The sequence below is a fragment of the Agelaius tricolor genome, unplaced genomic scaffold (genome assembly GCF_023055355.1).
Source record: "Agelaius tricolor isolate 1412-34295 unplaced genomic scaffold, bAgeTri1.0.p SCAF_27, whole genome shotgun sequence".
Lineage (NCBI taxonomy): Eukaryota > Metazoa > Chordata > Aves > Passeriformes > Icteridae > Agelaius > Agelaius tricolor.
In genome coordinates this window covers 10367884-10385433 of record NW_027269287.1, presented here as the reverse complement: position 1 = coordinate 10385433, position 17550 = coordinate 10367884, and the positions used below count along the sequence as shown (strand labels likewise).

The 17550-nt window shown below is 49.0% G+C and overlaps 1 protein-coding gene across 1 annotated transcript; it reads right to left on the bottom strand.

Annotated features, from left to right (window-relative positions):
- Positions 1–1837: 1837 nt before the first annotated feature.
- On the bottom strand, positions 1838–16607 carry KLF9 (KLF transcription factor 9). The gene is made up of 2 exons (XM_071448560.1): positions 15731–16607; positions 1838–5465 (listed from the first exon to the last, which is right to left on the bottom strand). The coding sequence occupies exons 1-2, from the start codon at positions 16197–16199 to the stop codon at positions 5233–5235; spliced, it is 702 nt and encodes a 233-aa protein (XP_071304661.1). The 5' UTR covers positions 16200–16607; the 3' UTR covers positions 1838–5232.
- Positions 16608–17550: the final 943 nt, after the last annotated feature.

Here is a 17550-nt window from a genome sequence, read left to right as displayed (position 1 = left end):
TAGTTGTAGCAATTTCAAAAATACAAGCTGAAAGCAATACGGACTCTCTTTACCCAAAAGCCATGGATGAGCCAGAAAAATACTGTGTGTAATCATACAGAAATAAATGTCTGCTAAGGATTAGAACTGATGTCAGTCAAGATATTTTCTTTTTGAAATGGGAAGATTTCCACAATACCTGTGGAAGTGTTTGAGGTGTTTTAGAGGTCAGAGAGTTTCTTAGCTGAGGACAGCATGGCAGTGAAAGCATGGTAGCTGAAAAATTCTTCCCATTGGGAAAGCTTCCTCTCCTTTAAGGGAGTTCCATAAACAGTACTTGAGTAACTGGAGTGTTCTGACAATTGGGTGTTTGCATTAAGTTACTGCTGAAGAAATTTTTCCGATGTGGCTGAGCAGTGTGAGGAGCTCAACCTGAAAGTTTTGCTTCCAAAGCAAGAGTCATTGAGAAAGTAGTGGTTGTTACAGAGCTCTGGTGCATAAATAAAACCTCACAGACCCTTCAGCCCTGGAAGAGTGAGTGCTGAACATTGTTATAGACTTCTATGGAGATCAAAATTGTCCAGGTCACCCAGCTGACAGATTCAGAAAGCCAGCCTTCCTTGTCCTGAACTGCTCTGCAGGCATTTAACTAGACTGTTAAGACATTTTGTGGCATGTTTCCTTTCTTTTGTCCTTGGCAGAGAGGAAAAATGAAAGTACAGGATACCCTTACAACCTTGTAGAATCTGTGCTCTCAGAATCAGCAGGTCTAGTTCAGGGTCACACTACCCCATGCCAACTGCCAACACCTCTGTGGTGCACCCAAGACTTTGCATGATGTACCCATTCCTAGTCAGAATTTATACCACTCCTGGCAAGACCCCTCTGTAAATGTACTACATCTCAGTGGCTGGAAACATCCTTCTAAGGCCTCCTCTACACTAGGCAGATTTTGGTAGCTGTTCAAATTACAGCACTAAAACTAAATATTAAAAGATTTAAGATAAAGAATGGTAAATTTGTGGAAAGTCTTTTATGATGGGATTGCAAGGGAATGAGGCCAGTGCCACAGCCCTGTGTCCCTTATTCATAAAATCAATGACAAGCTGAAAAAAGAAAACATTATGCTGAGTTTTTTTTATCTGTCCTTTAGCCATCCAACACAAGAAAACTCCAACTCAGCATTGAGTAAAATCTGGAAGCTACTAACAAGTTTTGTTCCAGCTGCAGATGGCAATCTTCCACCCATTTCTCCCTGCCTGCATTGCTGGAAGGTGACATGTTCCCTCAGGTCCAGGGCTCATCCTGCAGTCATATCCGAGCCCTGTGCCCACATACCTGGTTACGTTCCTGTAAGTGGGTGCTTTCAGTGGCTGTGATGCCCATGACTGTGCATGTCAGGGAGCTTTTTGGCACAGGGCACCTTGCCTTTCTCTTTCAGAGGCCAAGCAGATGCTTTTTATCTCCATACACCAGTGAATCCTCCAAAGCCATGGAAAGCTCAAGGCAGCAGTGTGGATGCCGCATCATCTGCTCACAGAGCAGCTGCACGGTGTGAGGGAGAGCACCACTCTGAGCTCAAAAGCCAAGGAGCAGTGGGAGACAGACTTCCTGTGTGCTGGAGCATGCAGGTGATGGGACACTTCTTCCTGAGTGCAAGTTTTGTCTCTAGAAGGCATGCTTGGGAAAACACACTGGAAAAGTAGAGAAAGACAATCCAAGCTAAATAATGACTAGCAACACCAAGACCTTTGAAGCTGGTTCACACACTGCTCAAACTATGGATTTCATAATGTGCAATATTTTTTTTTTGTGGTCATTCAGGCTGGTTTACATGACCACTGCTTGATTCCAGTCATTCAAGACCAAGTTTGGGTTTTTTATTCCTTTTATCTTTATTTGGACAATATATATATACATATGTACAAAAACACCTATACCTACTTTTTTTTCTTTTCCTTTTTTTACAATTTCATGTGATTTACAAAACAGGACAGCAAAATAACTTATAAAGAATACGAATACTGTACAAAAATAAAACTGATTAAACTATTGGGAGTTGGTATTTTACAGTGTTACAGATCACTGGTTTGTAGAACAGCATTTTTAAGAATGTGTCCAGTCTGGTGTATGCTGGCCTAAGTCCATCTGCAAGCTGAAAACAGATCTGTAATGTCGGTCATGAAGAAAGTTCAAGAAGTATGTTATATAGTTATACCTTTAAATCCATGACTTCTCTATACTAATGGACTTTCTTAATCAAGGAGAGGAGCTGTCCTAACTTCAGCGCTATTAAGTACTTCCAAAATAGTACAACAAGTACATACAGTATTAGAGAACCTGATTTTCCTTTTCTTTTCCAACACTTGCAACACTATTCAAAACTTAACTTCAAGATGCAAGGATCTAACCTGCAGTTTGTTTTAGGTGTTAAAGCCATTGTTTGCTTTTACTGAAAGAAAAAAACAAAAAACAAACCAAATGAACAAAACAGTACAATGATATCCCCAAACCTGGTAATTCCCAATGCATTCTCTTAGAGATTAATGAATCACATTAATCCTGTCTGTCCAATGCTGAAATACAGCATACACTACCATTTAGGAAGGGTTTTTTTCAGAAACAGGATCTTGTCACTGGCAGTGGTGACACATGCCTTGCATGTCCCATTGTCCCATGGACTAAAGTACCTCCCGCCTATTTCAGACTTTGCAGGAACATTTCTTTAAGTGTGCATTCTACCCCAAATACACAGCATGGATACTGTAAAGCTGGCCATTTACTTCCATATATCAGTTAATCCTGGTAGCTAAGTGACCAAGATGTTTACATACTGATTTAGGAGCTGCTTATCAGCTGTGGTTTCTAGTTGTGGTTGATTGGATGTGAGGATCTCTTGTATTTCACAGGATCGGGCTTTAATTTGCCAAGTGCTGTATTTGTCCCACAAAATGGCAACAATCCAGACTGCAGGACGGAGACTTGAAATCTAGCTTGATCTTCAGAGAGAAGAACAAAGATGAACAAAGATGCACCTCTGAATCTCATTGGCCTGCTCATGGCCCTGACCCTACTCCACAAGGCAGCATTAACAGTACTGGTAAGCAGAATACTTTCTGTATTTCTTGATCAATAAAAATACCAACACTACCAGATTTTATTACAAAGAACCTATGTCCCTATGACTCAATCTGAATACGAGAAATTAAAAGTTTGGTTTCTAAAATAAATGTTTCAAAAAGCTGAAACGGAGGTAGAAAGTGTGCTTGGTTTCCTGATGTCTTCACTGAAGAAAACACATCCCTTTTTATTCCATAGACTATTCAATATCCCCAATGCTTTAAAAGAAGTTCTCTTCACATAGACGAAATCTATCATGAACTACACAGGTAAAAACACAGTATGCAACCTGATTTCTAATGCTGAAAGCCATATACAACTGTAGAGGAGAAAACACTCTACTCTCCGAGTTAATTTTTTATGTTTGTTTCTAGGAAGCAAGCTTTTTATCAGATAAAACAATAAGATACTGTAATTGCAGGTGTGCTAACAAGATCTTTTATGTACAGAATTTTACAAGATGACCTAAATTCATCTGCAGTGGAAACACTTTGGGTTTCAGTGTAAATACTCACAAAATTAATTTGGCCCTAAGTCTCTAGTAGGGCTGCACCTCCCTTTCCTCTTCTGGAGGAAGGGGTAAAAACCAAACAGAAGAACATTGCTGGAAAAAAATAATGTGTAAACAGAATTCTCCCCCATTATGCAGCTGGGGAGGGGAAAAGATATATCACTGATAACCTCTTAAATTTCATGCTTTTAACACATACAAAAATTTGAAATATTCACTAATTCATCTAAAAGTTTTCATTCAGTGGTCTTTCTGCTCCTTTTAAAGATCAAAAAATAGCTTTAAAATAAAAGTTAACATTGCTTTTATCACCATTTGATGTGCCATGCATGACACAGGTACAAAGTACTAAGAGAAGCTTATGTCACAAAGGAGTATTGCAAGACACCTTCTATATTTCAAATTAGCTTGTGGTATTCCCCCATACTCCAAAGAAAGATCAATCAAGAGATACAGGAGCCCTTCCAAAGAGCTCCTTACAGTAATTTTAGGTGTTTCCATTATCAGAGTGCTCTTAAGAAAAGGTCTACTCTCTCCATAAGCACACACAATTCCCATAGGACTCCAAGGGAGTTAGGCCATGGTATGAAGAGAATAAATCTTTAAGGCAAGTGTAGGAAGAGAAAAAGCCTTTAAAAAAGCAGCAGTTTGTAAAGATGGTAGCTGCTTTGTGCACCCATTCAAACAAACCACAGCAGAATAAAGCACTGTTAGTGGCATTTCTGTAGTACAGTACTATATTACTGACAAGTAAAGTATGGGATCATATGAGAGACGTATGCTTCAGCTCCCACATGCCCGCCACATTATCTAGGCTGAGCTGTTTTTTTCCAGGTAAGTGAATAACAGAGCTAAATACACACACAGTCAGAAAATTACTGAGCTCTTTATGGGGATTTTTTTGCTTTAAGTATTTTCTTGAATCATACAAGTTTTTACTGGAAAAGTCCAGCTGATATTCAAAAGTATAGTTAATACAAAGAAAAGTTAAAAATACCTATTTGCTTTAATGGGCTTATTGAGTATAAATTCACCTTATCTCAGTATATCAATCAGATACTATTGGTAACATATGTAATGTTTCTCTTAATAGTCTCTTTAAGTGCAGGAATGCAGAAGATACACAGAAGTAAACCCACTTCTACAATGTGCTATGGAGTTTTTATCTGAGTTATTTATGTGACTCGGAAAGTGTTTTTACTCGACAGACTCTAAATACAAGCAGCATTACACTGTTCAACAAAACATGTTCATGACACAGCAATCACAAAGACTTTGGGGTCATGCTACTGTGGTGGCACAGGCCAGACCGCCCAGTCCTATGTATGTACACCAGTATCAACGCATACCTTGGAAGAGGTGGTCACCTCCTCCCTGGCTGCCCCTTCCCTCCTCTCACCCCACAGTCCACTTGTTCCAGACTGTTCTCGAGGCAGAGCCAGGAGGTGGAAGATGGGGAGGGGGATACTGAGTACTTTTTTTTTTTTAAATGCCGGCTACATGTGCTTTTGGACAGCGAGGGTGACCGGCAGCGCAGTGGATGCTCGTGTTCTGGCCCCACCGCCTGCACCCTCGCCACAGACTGCCTCTCCTCCACTCCTTCCCCAGGGCCAGCCCTGCCTTCACAAGGAGCTGCTGGAGCTGGACTTTTTGGATCGCTTGATCATGCTGGGGTGGAATTCGGTGTGGCGGCGGGCGTGCTTGGTCAGGTGGTCGCTGCGCATGAAGCGCTTCTCGCAGAGCGGGCAGCGGAACTGCTTCTCCCCTGTGTGCGTGCGGTAGTGCCGTGTCAGCTCGTCCGAGCGGGAGAACTTCTTAAGGCAGTCGGGCCACGTGCAGGGGAATGGCCGCTCACCTGTGGGGAAGAAAGGATGGCGAGAGATTATGGGGGGCAGGGGTACTGCAGATCGGCACATGCCAGCTCCGCCGAGGAGCCAGAGAACATGCTGCTGAGGGAAAAAAGCTGCTTTTGTTTCCTGCCATGGTGCCAACGTCTATGGAGTTGTTGATAACTCACTTCATCAGGTTTCACTCTCACCTCCAGTAGAAGCCAAAAATCCCTCCAACCACATGAAACTCACATTCTAGTACAGAACCTTACATGACCTGAAGACTGTCAAACAAGAGTTGAGCTCTGCCTTTGCCTGTATGTTTTTCATACTGGTCTCACTACAGTAGCTTGGGAAAGGTGTGCTAGAATTATTCCTTTGACACTCCCATTCTACTGAATTATTTGTAGCAGTTAGAAAATGATGCAAAAAAAATCGTTTAGCTAGGACGAGTCTTTCCAGCCCAGGAAGAACTGAGTGGTGAGGCACTGGGGAGAACAGTGAAGCCTCGGGGCTGTAAACATGTAGGGCAAAACTGCTGCACCTGCAGAGGGAAGTCCCATGCTCCCCTTTCAGCTCTTCCTCTGGAAATCCAAGGTGCTCCAGCAAGTATCAATCTCTTAGACAGCTGGTTTGAAGACAAGAAAAACACCTCATTATTCCTACTCTATTGGAATAAATGTTTGCTATAATGATTAAAAACAACCCCAACATGTTAACCTAAACGACACCACAACTTTGCTTTTACAAAACAAGGGTGCAAGGATTGAAGAGCAGTCCACGTCATCTTCCTGGCACTCCACATCCCTACAGTTCACCTCTGTGGGTTGCAGGCTTTGCCTTCAGGCACAAACACAGTGCCTCCAAAGCAGCAAGGCTGACCCTAGTACACAGCACAGATGGAAACTGAAGGTGTTTAACTTCACACAAAAGATTTCCACCATGCACTGCTGCAGGTTTGACCCCTTTCATTTACCTTCTTCAGAGCCTCCTGAAGGGAATATAAATGGCAGCTCTATAACAGCTATTTATAGATAACCATGAAATACAAAAACTATCCCAGGGGTCTTCCAGCTTGGAAGAGTTGGAAAGAAGCTGAGGAACTCCAGTATTTCTTAGTACTATGAGGTTTGGCACAACAGGTGAGCTCACTTTACATTCAAAATTCAACAGAAAAGGAGTGATTTACAAAGTGGGTCCTGGAGTTTTTCCCAGATACAACAGCAGGGACAAAAAGCTACAGACTTGAGTGAACAGCCCTGAATCCAGGAGAACAACAGTCCATACAAAGTATGGTAGAGTTGCAGGGAGGGACTCACTGATGGCATCCAAAAGGCCAAGGGAGGATAAGAACAGGCCAGGTTATAGCTGAGGTGTAGTTACACCAGGGGCCCTGAAAGCCCTAGTAAGCTTCACTAAATAATGCTTCACTGTTTGGGCTCCCAATTATTTGTGCTCCTCAACAGATAGCTGCCCTATTCCAGACCAACCAGCGTGCCATGGAGCTGAGCTGGATGAGTGGGATGGCCTAAGTCACAGCACAGCCCTGCGGCTGCTGCCCCTGTGCTTGCCTCCTTGGCCTCATGGCCATGCTGGTTCTCGGTCAGGGGAGAAGGATGGAGCAGAGGAGGTCACACCAGCTGCCTGCCCAAGCCTGGTGGAGGCAGAGCTGCCAGCCATCGTGAGCCAGGGCTACTTTGTTTGTTATAAATGCATTTCTCAGCTCCCTGGTGTACACGTTTTGACATGGATGGAAGACCTGAACAACCACCGCCTGTATAAAACAAATTAATTAAAACAGCATGGAGGGTCACGGGTGCTTGAACACCACAGCCACAGCTCCACTATGCACCGGGAACTGTACAGAGGCCTCACAACACCAACCCTGCCCAGCCCTTAGCATCTGAGGCATTTCACTTGTGCTGCTCTTTTGCAATCTATCTCATGGCTTCTGTCACAGCTCCTGGGAGCAGGTGGCAGTGGGAGGTGCAGAACAGCTTTCTTGCCCCCCGGGAGCGTGGGAGGAGTGCTACACATCTTGCACGTGTGGAGCTATCTAGTGTATGCCTCTGTGTCAGGCACTTACACCCCAGAGCAGTGGGAGCAACTGAGGCCTCATCTCTGGAAACCACATTTCCAACCATCTCCCTTAGAACAGCTCTTCAGTCTGCAGAAATGCCCAGCTGTAAACAGGGAGATTAGGTGCCTAGGCTGCATCAGTCTTTGGGGAGCAGCACCTATTTTAGGCATGGTAGTATCCAACCTGAGTGTCTAAAAGTAGTGTTTAAAATCTGGCCTCAAGCAGCCCTTAAGAAACTGAACTCCGCCCCCACGCCCTCCTGAAATTTCACCTGAGAAGATAAAATGAAGCCCTGCTTCTGGAATTCCCTCTGACACATGACAGGAGCAGCATGACCTCCACCATCGCTACCCCACACATCAATTGCACATGCCAGAGGAAACACTCTAAGGTTATGCAGTCTAACCACAAAGTTTAGGGAAAGGCAGGGCTTGCTCGGGATCACATGAGGATCACATCACCTGCTGTGCTTTGGTACTGTGCTCTGCAGGGTATCAACCCTGGGCCCAGCTGGGGGAAGATACAAAGGCTGCAGGAGCCTGTCATGGTGCAGACACCTTGCTACCAACAGAAAAGCTGCTGTGCATGAGGATGGGACACAGCAGAGATCACAGCCAGAGATGGGTGGCCAGGCTCCCTTGGAGGCACCTGGATGCCACCAGCAGGGCCCCCCATCCACTGCAGAGCTCCCAAGTAGAGTAGTAAAGAATGACTCCATCATCTCAGCAATACAAACCTGCAGAAGCTGTCACAGCCACTTTGGAAGTGCCTAAACCTATGAAAGTAGGCACAATCCCTGACACCTAGATGTATTAAACTCCAAGCTTCTCAGAGCAGAGACAAGGGGGAGGGAGTCTTTTCCAGGCCCTCAGGGGTCATCTCCAAGCCCAAGAATTCATGTCTCCCCTTGGTCACAAAGCTGTAAGGGATGAGAGCAGCCCAAAGAGATGGCACCTCAGCCTCAATAGGTGCAAGGCAAGCGTGGAGTGTGTCTCTGGGAAGCACTTAAAGCAAGGCAGAGATGGCTGATGGCATGTGATAGCCATCCACTCTACAAAGATGGTGGCTCTATCTGCTGTATTTGACATGCTTTCTTTCTGCAGCAACAGAGATGTCTGTGGAACAGCCCTCTGAGAAAACAAGTCTTGCAACGCATCTGCTTGCTGAGCAGGCAGGGGCTGAGAGAGCTGCAGTGCAAGCTGGTGCTGCCTCCATCTGGAGACATGGAGTCAGCTCAGGCAAGGCATGCATCTTCCTTACGATTCTTCTCCCTTAGTTTTGGGGGTAGTAATGCTAAAGCTTGAAACATCAACATGCAGTACTGTTACACACTGCTTCCCTTAGTGGCTGTATGCTACTGACTTTTTACATTATGCATCTGATGGGATTTTCCATCAAGAAATGGTCAATGGTACATTATGATAATCTGAAACTATGTGTGATTGGATCCTAACACAACAGACCCAACAGGTGAATAATTTTCTTTAAAAAATAAGATTAATATGTATACACATATATATCCAGAGCAGCTTACAGAAGTAAAAAGTGAATAAGAAACTGATTTATAGGTAATAGGAACAGGTGCATCTGCAGACTCCCATTCTTTGTGCTGTGTGGCACCAGGAATAGAATGAGACAGTTTATTCTCAGTATAAGTTAACAGTGGTGTTTCACAGGTCTTCTCTACAGTCTAAAGAACTACTGCAATCCTGGCTTGCTTTAAATCCCATATGGATGTAAAGGCCTTTGCAGATCCTTTTAATCTTAGCCCTCTTGCTACACCTGCCATTTTCAACTTGTTCCTTCTCCCCACCCTCTACAACAAATGTTTAGTTTGTTCTTTCTGGGCAAGTTTAAACTCTATATCCAAGCTACTTTGTATGACCTGAGGCAGGTCGATTTTATTTTATTCTGAATAGATTAAAAAAAATCTTTTTTCCCCTACCCTGGGACATTCCAAATTTTCCCACACTGCAGTCTTACACAGAAAAAAGAATTCTGAAAAACGAATACAGAGTGGGCATTAGCAGGCTCATTAACATAAGTACAGGTAGTGGTGGTATCCTGATTAGTCATCTGCCTCCTCACCACAAAACTCTGCTTTATGCGTGGATGACTGAGGTTAGGAGCTGCAGTTCATGGTGGCTTTAACACACAGAATATCTGCTGTCTCAGGTATACTTTCTCCCCAGTTATTTGCCCCACGCACCCTGAACCATTTCCTGTGGGACACTGGACTTTGACTGACTGGGTGTCCACAGGCCAGATATTCTGGTGAAGATAGATCACCTGGGCAGACAGACTGAATGCCTTTCAAGCAGGCTTTTTCCTCTTCTGAGATATTCCAAAATTAGGTCATTAAAACACATGGCAACCATGTACAGATACTGGTGCAGAGAGAGATCAGCAGTGTGGATGTTTGGAACCATATGCCTAAACCAACATTGTCTGGAGCACCTAACCATGGTCATCCAAGCAGACAAGTGACCAAAATGATGGGATAGGCAGCAGATGGATGGGTTCCAGCAAGGGGTTTAGTCTGCCAGGACTTAGGATTAAACACAACAGGTTGGTTAAAGTATTAAAATGCTGCCTTCAGCAAGTATTTAGGGCGTTCTGACATTCTTAAACTACCAGTCAGCAGCTGCTTGGACATACAGCTGTTTTGAGTCTCTTTCCAAAGTCCAGATGCAAAACCACCTGCTACAACCTGCTGCTGCCGAGTCTAAATTCTAGGAAAACTGTCTTGCTGTTATCCCACTGCGATGCAGTATCAGACACAAGAGATGCCCTTTCAGCTTCTCTGTCAGAGCACAAACCTCCCTTAACCGTGTTACAGAAGGCTTTCTCTGGGGGACTGTGCCTCCATACACACAAACATACACAGAGAGAGAGATCAGTCAGGTAAGCTACCTGGGAGAGGAAAGATCTTTCCAAATCTCACCAGAGAGTAAAATCCGTGCTTTTGTAGGTAAGGCAAGAGCTCTCAGCAGTACATTCATGGATATGTGAGACAAGTTCCTAGCTCTTCTCCTTTCCCAGCTCATCTTCATGTGAACTTCCTCCATTTTGCAGTAATACTTTAACAACAACAACAATGGAGAGACACCACCTCCTAGCCTGGTGTTTACATACCTAGTGCTCTTACCTGGGAACAAAGGACATTGGGTTTAAGCTCCTGTCCTATATGAATAATCAAATTTCCTTGCTAAGATGAAACAGCTTTGACAGGGAAAGGAGGAATCCAATTTCACATGCATTCAGAAAGATAATGTAACTTATGATATTTCACTCTGAATTTATTAGCCAGTGTTTCAACAGACTTTTCCCTAAAGTTTAAGGTATTTATGGAGTGCTCTCAGGCTGTGCACATTAATCATAACCCGAATACAGATGGTGAACTGCACTACCACAAGTGTACAGTGTCTGAGGTATTCTCTGCCATCACTCCCTCAGACCCTGTTTCTTTAATCTTAAATTGGCCCTCCTCTGCTCTTCCAGCTGCAGGCTTGGAAGCTGTTCAAGGCCAGAAGCACAGGAGCAGCAGCCTGGTGCACAACAACACAGCAGCCAACAAAGAGGAACAAAGGAGTTCCTGCAGCAATCTGAACAGCTGGCGCTGCAAGAAACACAAGCTAACAAGAGCAGTGACACCCACCACATGGTCTCCAGTGCCATAGCACAAACACTGAGCAGAACTCGGTAAAACTGCAATTTCAACACATCCATCTGGAAGCAGGAGTTGTGCTCTTATGGATAATGCCTGCTCACTGCTTCTGTCCTACATGTGAACTTTGTCATGCTGACTCAATTGATAAACTTTTCTGGAGCACTTTCCCACAACTGACACATACACTTGCTTAAAATCTTAAATTTTTATCAGAAAAAAAGACAACTGGGAATTGGACAATTTTAAACCTAATCTTGAGGATTTCTGCCTACCTTATTCACTGGCAAGGCTCCCAGTCAGGATCATCATGTTTCTCCAAGACCTGGAAACATGCCCATTAGAACTCCAGCAATTTGTGCATTTTCATTAACCATGGTATTTCACATGGCAATCTGAATTTAACAAAAAATCTGTTGTCAGCTCCACTTTTTGCTCTTGGGTCCTATTCTAAAGGATCTGGGTAAGTGTCATGGCATGAGCTGGACAGGAGGGTCTTAAAACGCTGTATTTCAGATTATGCTCAAACAAAATTACTGAGAAAGATCTCAATGAGCAGAGGACTGTCAACATACCAGCATCTGTACAGTCTGATGAGTGAGATAATCTAGAACACAAATAACAAAGCAGTACAGTTAAACCAAACCAATAGAGGGGCTGGTCCAACACTACAACATCTGGGTAGCAGCAACAGGCAGCTGCAGTGCCTGCTCCTACTCTCTACTGGAAATGCTCCTCCACTTCCCTGTGCAGACTATCAGCCTCAGGTTCTCACCTCTGTCCAACCCCTGCTTCTGAGCCCTGGTGAGAGCCAAATGCTGAGAGCACTTAAGAGCGCATCAGCTGCCTGGTGTAACAAAACTCTCTGCATTGTTTGGATCCAGTTTACATGATGATACAGTTGGCTGAAAAGCTGAGCTGAAGAGGGAGAACTTTCCCCACAACTGGATTTTGAGCATCTAAACTCTTAATTAAAGGCATCTGATGTGTATGTGAAATTCCCATCAATCCCCAGCCTCCCCAGGCAAGCACACACCTAAAAGTCCAGGAGGAGGAAGCATCTCACATGCTACTTTTATGGCACCTTTCTGGTCAGGGAGGAACAGAGAAGATCTAGTGTCAGTGGTAATAGGCCATTTAACTGGATTATATTCACACCATCATAGCAAACATGAATTTTGTACAGCTTGTTTCTCCTGCCAGTTTCTCTTCCTGCCCTTTTCCCTGCACTCCCTGGCCAGGCCTCCTGACTGGGATTGCTTTTTTGCTGTATGCCTTCATTTTCCCTGGAAACCTTCTGGCCTGCACAACCCTCTCTATTAAGCTGTTCCCCCTACTCCATCTTTAAGGCTAATAATAACACTACACACCTACACCTGTCACCTGAACACTTGTAATCCTACACCTGTCATAACCAAACCTCTAAACCCACCTATTTAGAGAATTTCTGTTTCTTCTTCATTTTGAAGGTAACTCTGCTTATCTGCTGTTGCTTGTCTTTTTCTCGCTCAGATGGGTCCTTCACCTTTTCCCAACCTCTGTACGACTTCCAGGGCTTGGGTCCCACCTAGCCCTGGCAGCACAAGCAAGAGGACTGCTTGCACAAGCAGGATGTGCAGTGCCATCTGCTGATCTTTTTCTGTAAAGATCAACTCAAAAGACAACTTCTGATGGATGGCTAATTTGGGCCTCCTGGAAATTGAACTAGCATTATCAAAGGCCCAAACTTCAAGCAAACAGTTATGTAGACATTTTTAGTATCTGAAATATGTAACCTTTGAAACAACAAATTTAAAGAATGGTTAATAAGATAGAGACCACTAACCTCTTCAGCATCAGGTTTTTGCCTTCTACCCTTTTACCTTGATTTGGTATTTTGTTTCTTGCTTTGCATTAGGCTACCAAAGATGAACTGGTGAGTTTTCAGATGCCCAACCACTACACAGAAAGAGAAGGATCTAGAGCTTCCCAACTTGCTTGGCTAGGACTAATGATTAAAGAGAACTGTGAGTACGCACAAGTTCATGGGTGTGAACAGAAATCCTTAAGCCATTTTCCAAGATAGAAATACTGGGATTAAATATTAAAAATTAATACCAGGAAGCTTCAACTGGCGGCTGTGCACCTATTTCCACTAAAGGCTACACTGCAGCAAGTATCCTAGTTGGTGGCCTGGTGAAAAATGGCAGATAGATGAGAGAGACATTATTTGAAAAAAAGGAAATAAAATGGTACTAAGGAGGGCCCATTAATGCTCTGTAATATATAGTTATGAATAACTCCAGAGGTCCCATTGAATCCCACTGTTGCTAAGGAATTGTTGTCATCTATGAAAATAATTAACATTATCAGTATCGTTTAGCATTTCAGTTAGCTACAATTAACTTCACATTAGGAAGCTCTGAAAGTTCATTATTCCTGGATGTCTGCAGTGATTTTAATCACACGGAACTACCATGACAGTACATCAGTGTTTCTGAGTCAAATGCCTCATACTTGGAGCTAAGGCCACCCACTTGGGAGCAGCACATGCTAAACCTCATACCACTTGAGCAGTACTTATTATAACACTACTGCTTACAGCAGGCTGTGTGGGTTGTACAGTACATTAATTTACATGTCATCACACAGAATGCTATCTCAGCCAACATCTATTCTGGTTCTCTTATCAGGGTGGATATTTGAGCGTGGGGTAGTAAATGGAAATGATACTAACGTTTTCTTTGTCACTTATGAGACAACATTTTGTAGAGCACCAGTTACACTCAGCCTCCAAAAGAGCATCTGAGCTTCAGTCTCCAAGCTGGTAACACAACAACTCTTGGCACTGGTCATGAGGTCAGCACAGGGTCACCACTGACCATCCTCTTTCCCAGCTCAGAGAGAAAGTCTAACCGCAGAGCTCATTGCTGAGCCATATCCAGTAATCCTACCCCCTTCTCTCCAGCCTCTAGAGCTAAGCACCCAGCAGACCTGCCAGCAGACCTGCCAGCAGAGCACCGGTCGGCAAGGAGCCCCAAGCCTCTTCCTCTGTAATGCACGCACACCTAGGCACACCGGTGAACCGGAGCAACGGAGGCTGAGCTGGAGCTCAGATGTGGCCATATCCTACCCAATCCATATTAAATTCTACAGCAATGCCTGACGGTACATTCCTTGGGTGATCAACTCACTTTGTATCACACCTCTAACCATCACCACCAATAGACAAAATCCAAAAGGTACCGTCATTGACAGAATGTCTTGGCAGTGTTTGTCTCATTTTATTTACGCCTTTCTTTTCCTGAACACAACCCTTTAATTCAGAACATTTTTAAAGCAGCCTTTTGTAGTCCACTATGATCCCAAGAGCAATTCAGACCCATAAAGGTTTTTATTCAATCACTTACACTGAAGGTCTAAAAATAAACAAATAAACAAACAAAAACCACCAAACCGAAAACGAACAAACGAACAGAGAAGTCTGCAGCTGCTGTCCCCTTGGGGCTAGGCTGCCGCAGATATGTTTTATCTCCAGGTTTCCATGTTGCCACACCCTCCGAGGCGCCCGGGCGAGGGCCGGGAATGGGAGCATACAGCTTGATGAATGATGCCCTTGTGGAACGCGTCAAAGCTGGATCTCGGTAACCGATAGTGCGAGGCGCTGCCGCCGGCAAGAGCGGGCTCGGTCCTCCCTGTCCGGCGCCTCAATGGCCCCGGTCGGCGGGGCAGCGCGGGGCAGCGCCGGGGCGGCTCGGGAGCAGCCGGCGGTGGTCTGCCCCAGCGCCCGACACCGGCTCCAGCTGTCGCGCTCCCCGAGCGCGCCCATGCCGCCCGCCGGAGGGGGTGTGTCCGCAAGCCCCAGCGGTGCCGCTCGCCCAGGCTCAGGGAGACGCCGCCGCCGCCCCCTCCCGAGCGGAGCCGGCAGCCCCACCAGCCCCTGCTCCGGCGCCATGGCCCCGCGGCATCCAGTCCCCGCAGCCGGGCAGAGCTCGCCGCGACTCTGCGGCCCAGCCCGCGGCTTCCGACGGCGGGAGCAGCGAGAGGGGCGCGGGCGGGACTGCGCTGCCCTCGCCTCCCTTACGGACTGGGCGCCCAGTTCTGACCCTACAGTGGCAGGAAACCCGGATCCCGCCGCCCCTGTGCTTCCCTCGCCGACGCCCCGAGCGAACTCGGCAGCCCCCGCCGCCATCCTTCCCTCCCAGCCGCGCCGGACACTCCGAGTTCGCTCCGCTCGCCGGCATCTGCCGCCGGCCCGCGATGCCCGGCAGGGCCCGGGCCGGTTCCCGGCCGGCGCAGGTGGGCGGCGGGCAGGGCGCGGCGGGAGGCGCTGCCGCAGCCCCGCCCGGGGCGGCCGCCGGCTCCCGCCGGACAAGGGGCGCCGATGAGAGCCGGGGCAAAGAAGCGGGGGGCGTGAAGCAGGGGGACACACGAGCCAGCCCCGAGCGAAGCCAGAGCGGCGCGGCAGGGCAGCGGGGGCGCGCGGGGATGCCGGGCGCGCCGCTGGCCGGGTTCATCCGAGGACAAGCGCTCGCTCCCGCCCCCTTCCCTCCGCCACCGCTGACCTGTGTGCACCCGGTAGTGCGCCTTGAGGTGGGAAGACTTGCCGTAGACCTTGCCGCAGCCGCTGTAGGGGCACTTGTGCCGCTTCTCGGCCGCCAGCTTCCCCTTAGGGGCGGCCCCGGCGGCGCGCAGGCGGGGGGGCGGCCCCGGCGGGGGGCTGCGGGGCGGGCTGGAACCCTGCTCGGTGGCCGCGTCGCTGTCGGAGCCCGCGTCCTCGTCGGGGCTCTCCACGCTGTCACTGCAGACGGAGGGGGCGGGCAGCGGCCGGTACTTGTTCAGCTCCAGCAGGCTCTTGGCGATGGCCAGCAGGGCGCAGTAGTCCTTCCAAGCGTCGCGGGGGTCGCGCAGCTCCCGGGCCGCCTCACCCTCGCCCGGCACCTTCAGCCGCGCCGCCTCGGGCACGGCGGAGCGGTTGGAGATGGAGACCAGGCACTGCGCAGCTACGAAGTCCACGTACGCGACGGCCGACATGGTGCGGCCGCGCCCCGACGACAAGGGGGGCTCCGTCCGCCCTCACTGCTCGTCCGCCGGGCCGACCGCGCCGCCGCCAGCCATGGCCCGCCCGCGGCGCGGGAAAGAGCGGGGCGGAGGAGGAAGGGGGCGTGGGGGGCGAATAAATAGCGGGGCGCCGGGCAGGTCCTTCACCGCCGCCCCCCGGGGGCGGCGCGCAGTCGGCGAGGGGGGAGCGCCGCCCGCGCGGCCGGCCCGAGTCCGGCGCAGGGGCTGGGGGAGAGGATACCGCCCGCCCCGCGCCCCGCGTGCTCCTGCCCGGGGGCGGCCGCGCCGGGGCCCATCACGTCAAGCGGAGCCCCTCCCGCCCCGGCCGGTCCGCGGGCAGGGCCGGCCGGCTGTGTTTACTTTCTCCCCCCGCCACTCACGGCGCCCCTTTTCTAGGGGGGGCGTGTCCGCCGGGCGGCCTCCCAGCCAATCGCCGCGCTCCCTCCCCAGGCCGCGTGCTACTCCGGGCGCCCCGCCGCGACCGCTTAAAGCAGCGATGCCGGGGCGCCGCCGGGGGCGCAACGGCGGGGGCGCCGCGGCTCCGCTCCCCGCCGCGGGGGTCGCGCCGCCGGCCCGGCCGCGGCCCGGAGGAGCCGGCGGCGGCCTCGGGCGGGGGCCCGCGGTGGGGGCGGCACGGGGCGGCGGCGCCGAGCGGGTTAAGTGGCTCCCTGGAAGTCCTACGGTCCCAGCAACGGGCCGGCCAATGGGAAGTGAGCCGGCTGATGTCACTGGCAGCACTCCGCCAATCAGCGCCCGGTCCCGAAAGGTGCGCAACGCTCGGAGGCGCGGGGAGCGGCGGGCGCGGGGAAGGGCGGGAGAGGCGCGGGGATGCCCCGCCCGGGCGGGCTGTCAGTGACCCCGGTGCGACCCCGGGCTGGCCGCCCCTGCCCTGCCCTGCCCTGCCCGCAGCACCGGGACCCGCCCGGTGCGGCTCCCCGTACTGCCTCGGGACGGGGCCCCTGGCCCGCGCGGGCAGGAGGCGGGAGCAGGAAGCGGGAGCCCGCGAAGCCCCCCGGAGGAACCCGGTGGCGTCGCTGGGAGCTCCATCGCCGCAGCGTCATCGCCGGGACAGACGGCTCCGTAAGGCGGGGCAGAGGCGAACCCTCTGTGCCCCCACGGCGAGCGGGGCAGGTTCCTCGGCGGGGGTCACCGAGCTGCACCCCCGGGGAAGAGTTTTAGGGCCACCTGATAGCGTCTGCCGTTTTGCCTCTGTTAGCAAGAATAAAGGTCAGGTTGACACTTAACCCGTCGCCAAGTAAGTGCCATGCAGCCTAATCGAATCCCAAAAACCTGTCACGTCTACCCAAATAACACGCCCCCATCT

What these genes read in the sequence shown, in the direction of transcription:
- KLF9 (XM_071448560.1), bottom strand. Translation starts at nt 16,199, where the DNA reads ATGTCGGCCGTCGCGTACGTGGACTTCGTAGCTGCGCAGTGCCTGGTC. An exon ending in GCACTACCGGGTGCACACAG is followed by an intron (nt 5,466 to 15,730) that starts GTCAGCGGTGGC and finishes TCTTCCCCACAG; the next exon opens with GTGAGCGGCCATTCCCCTGC.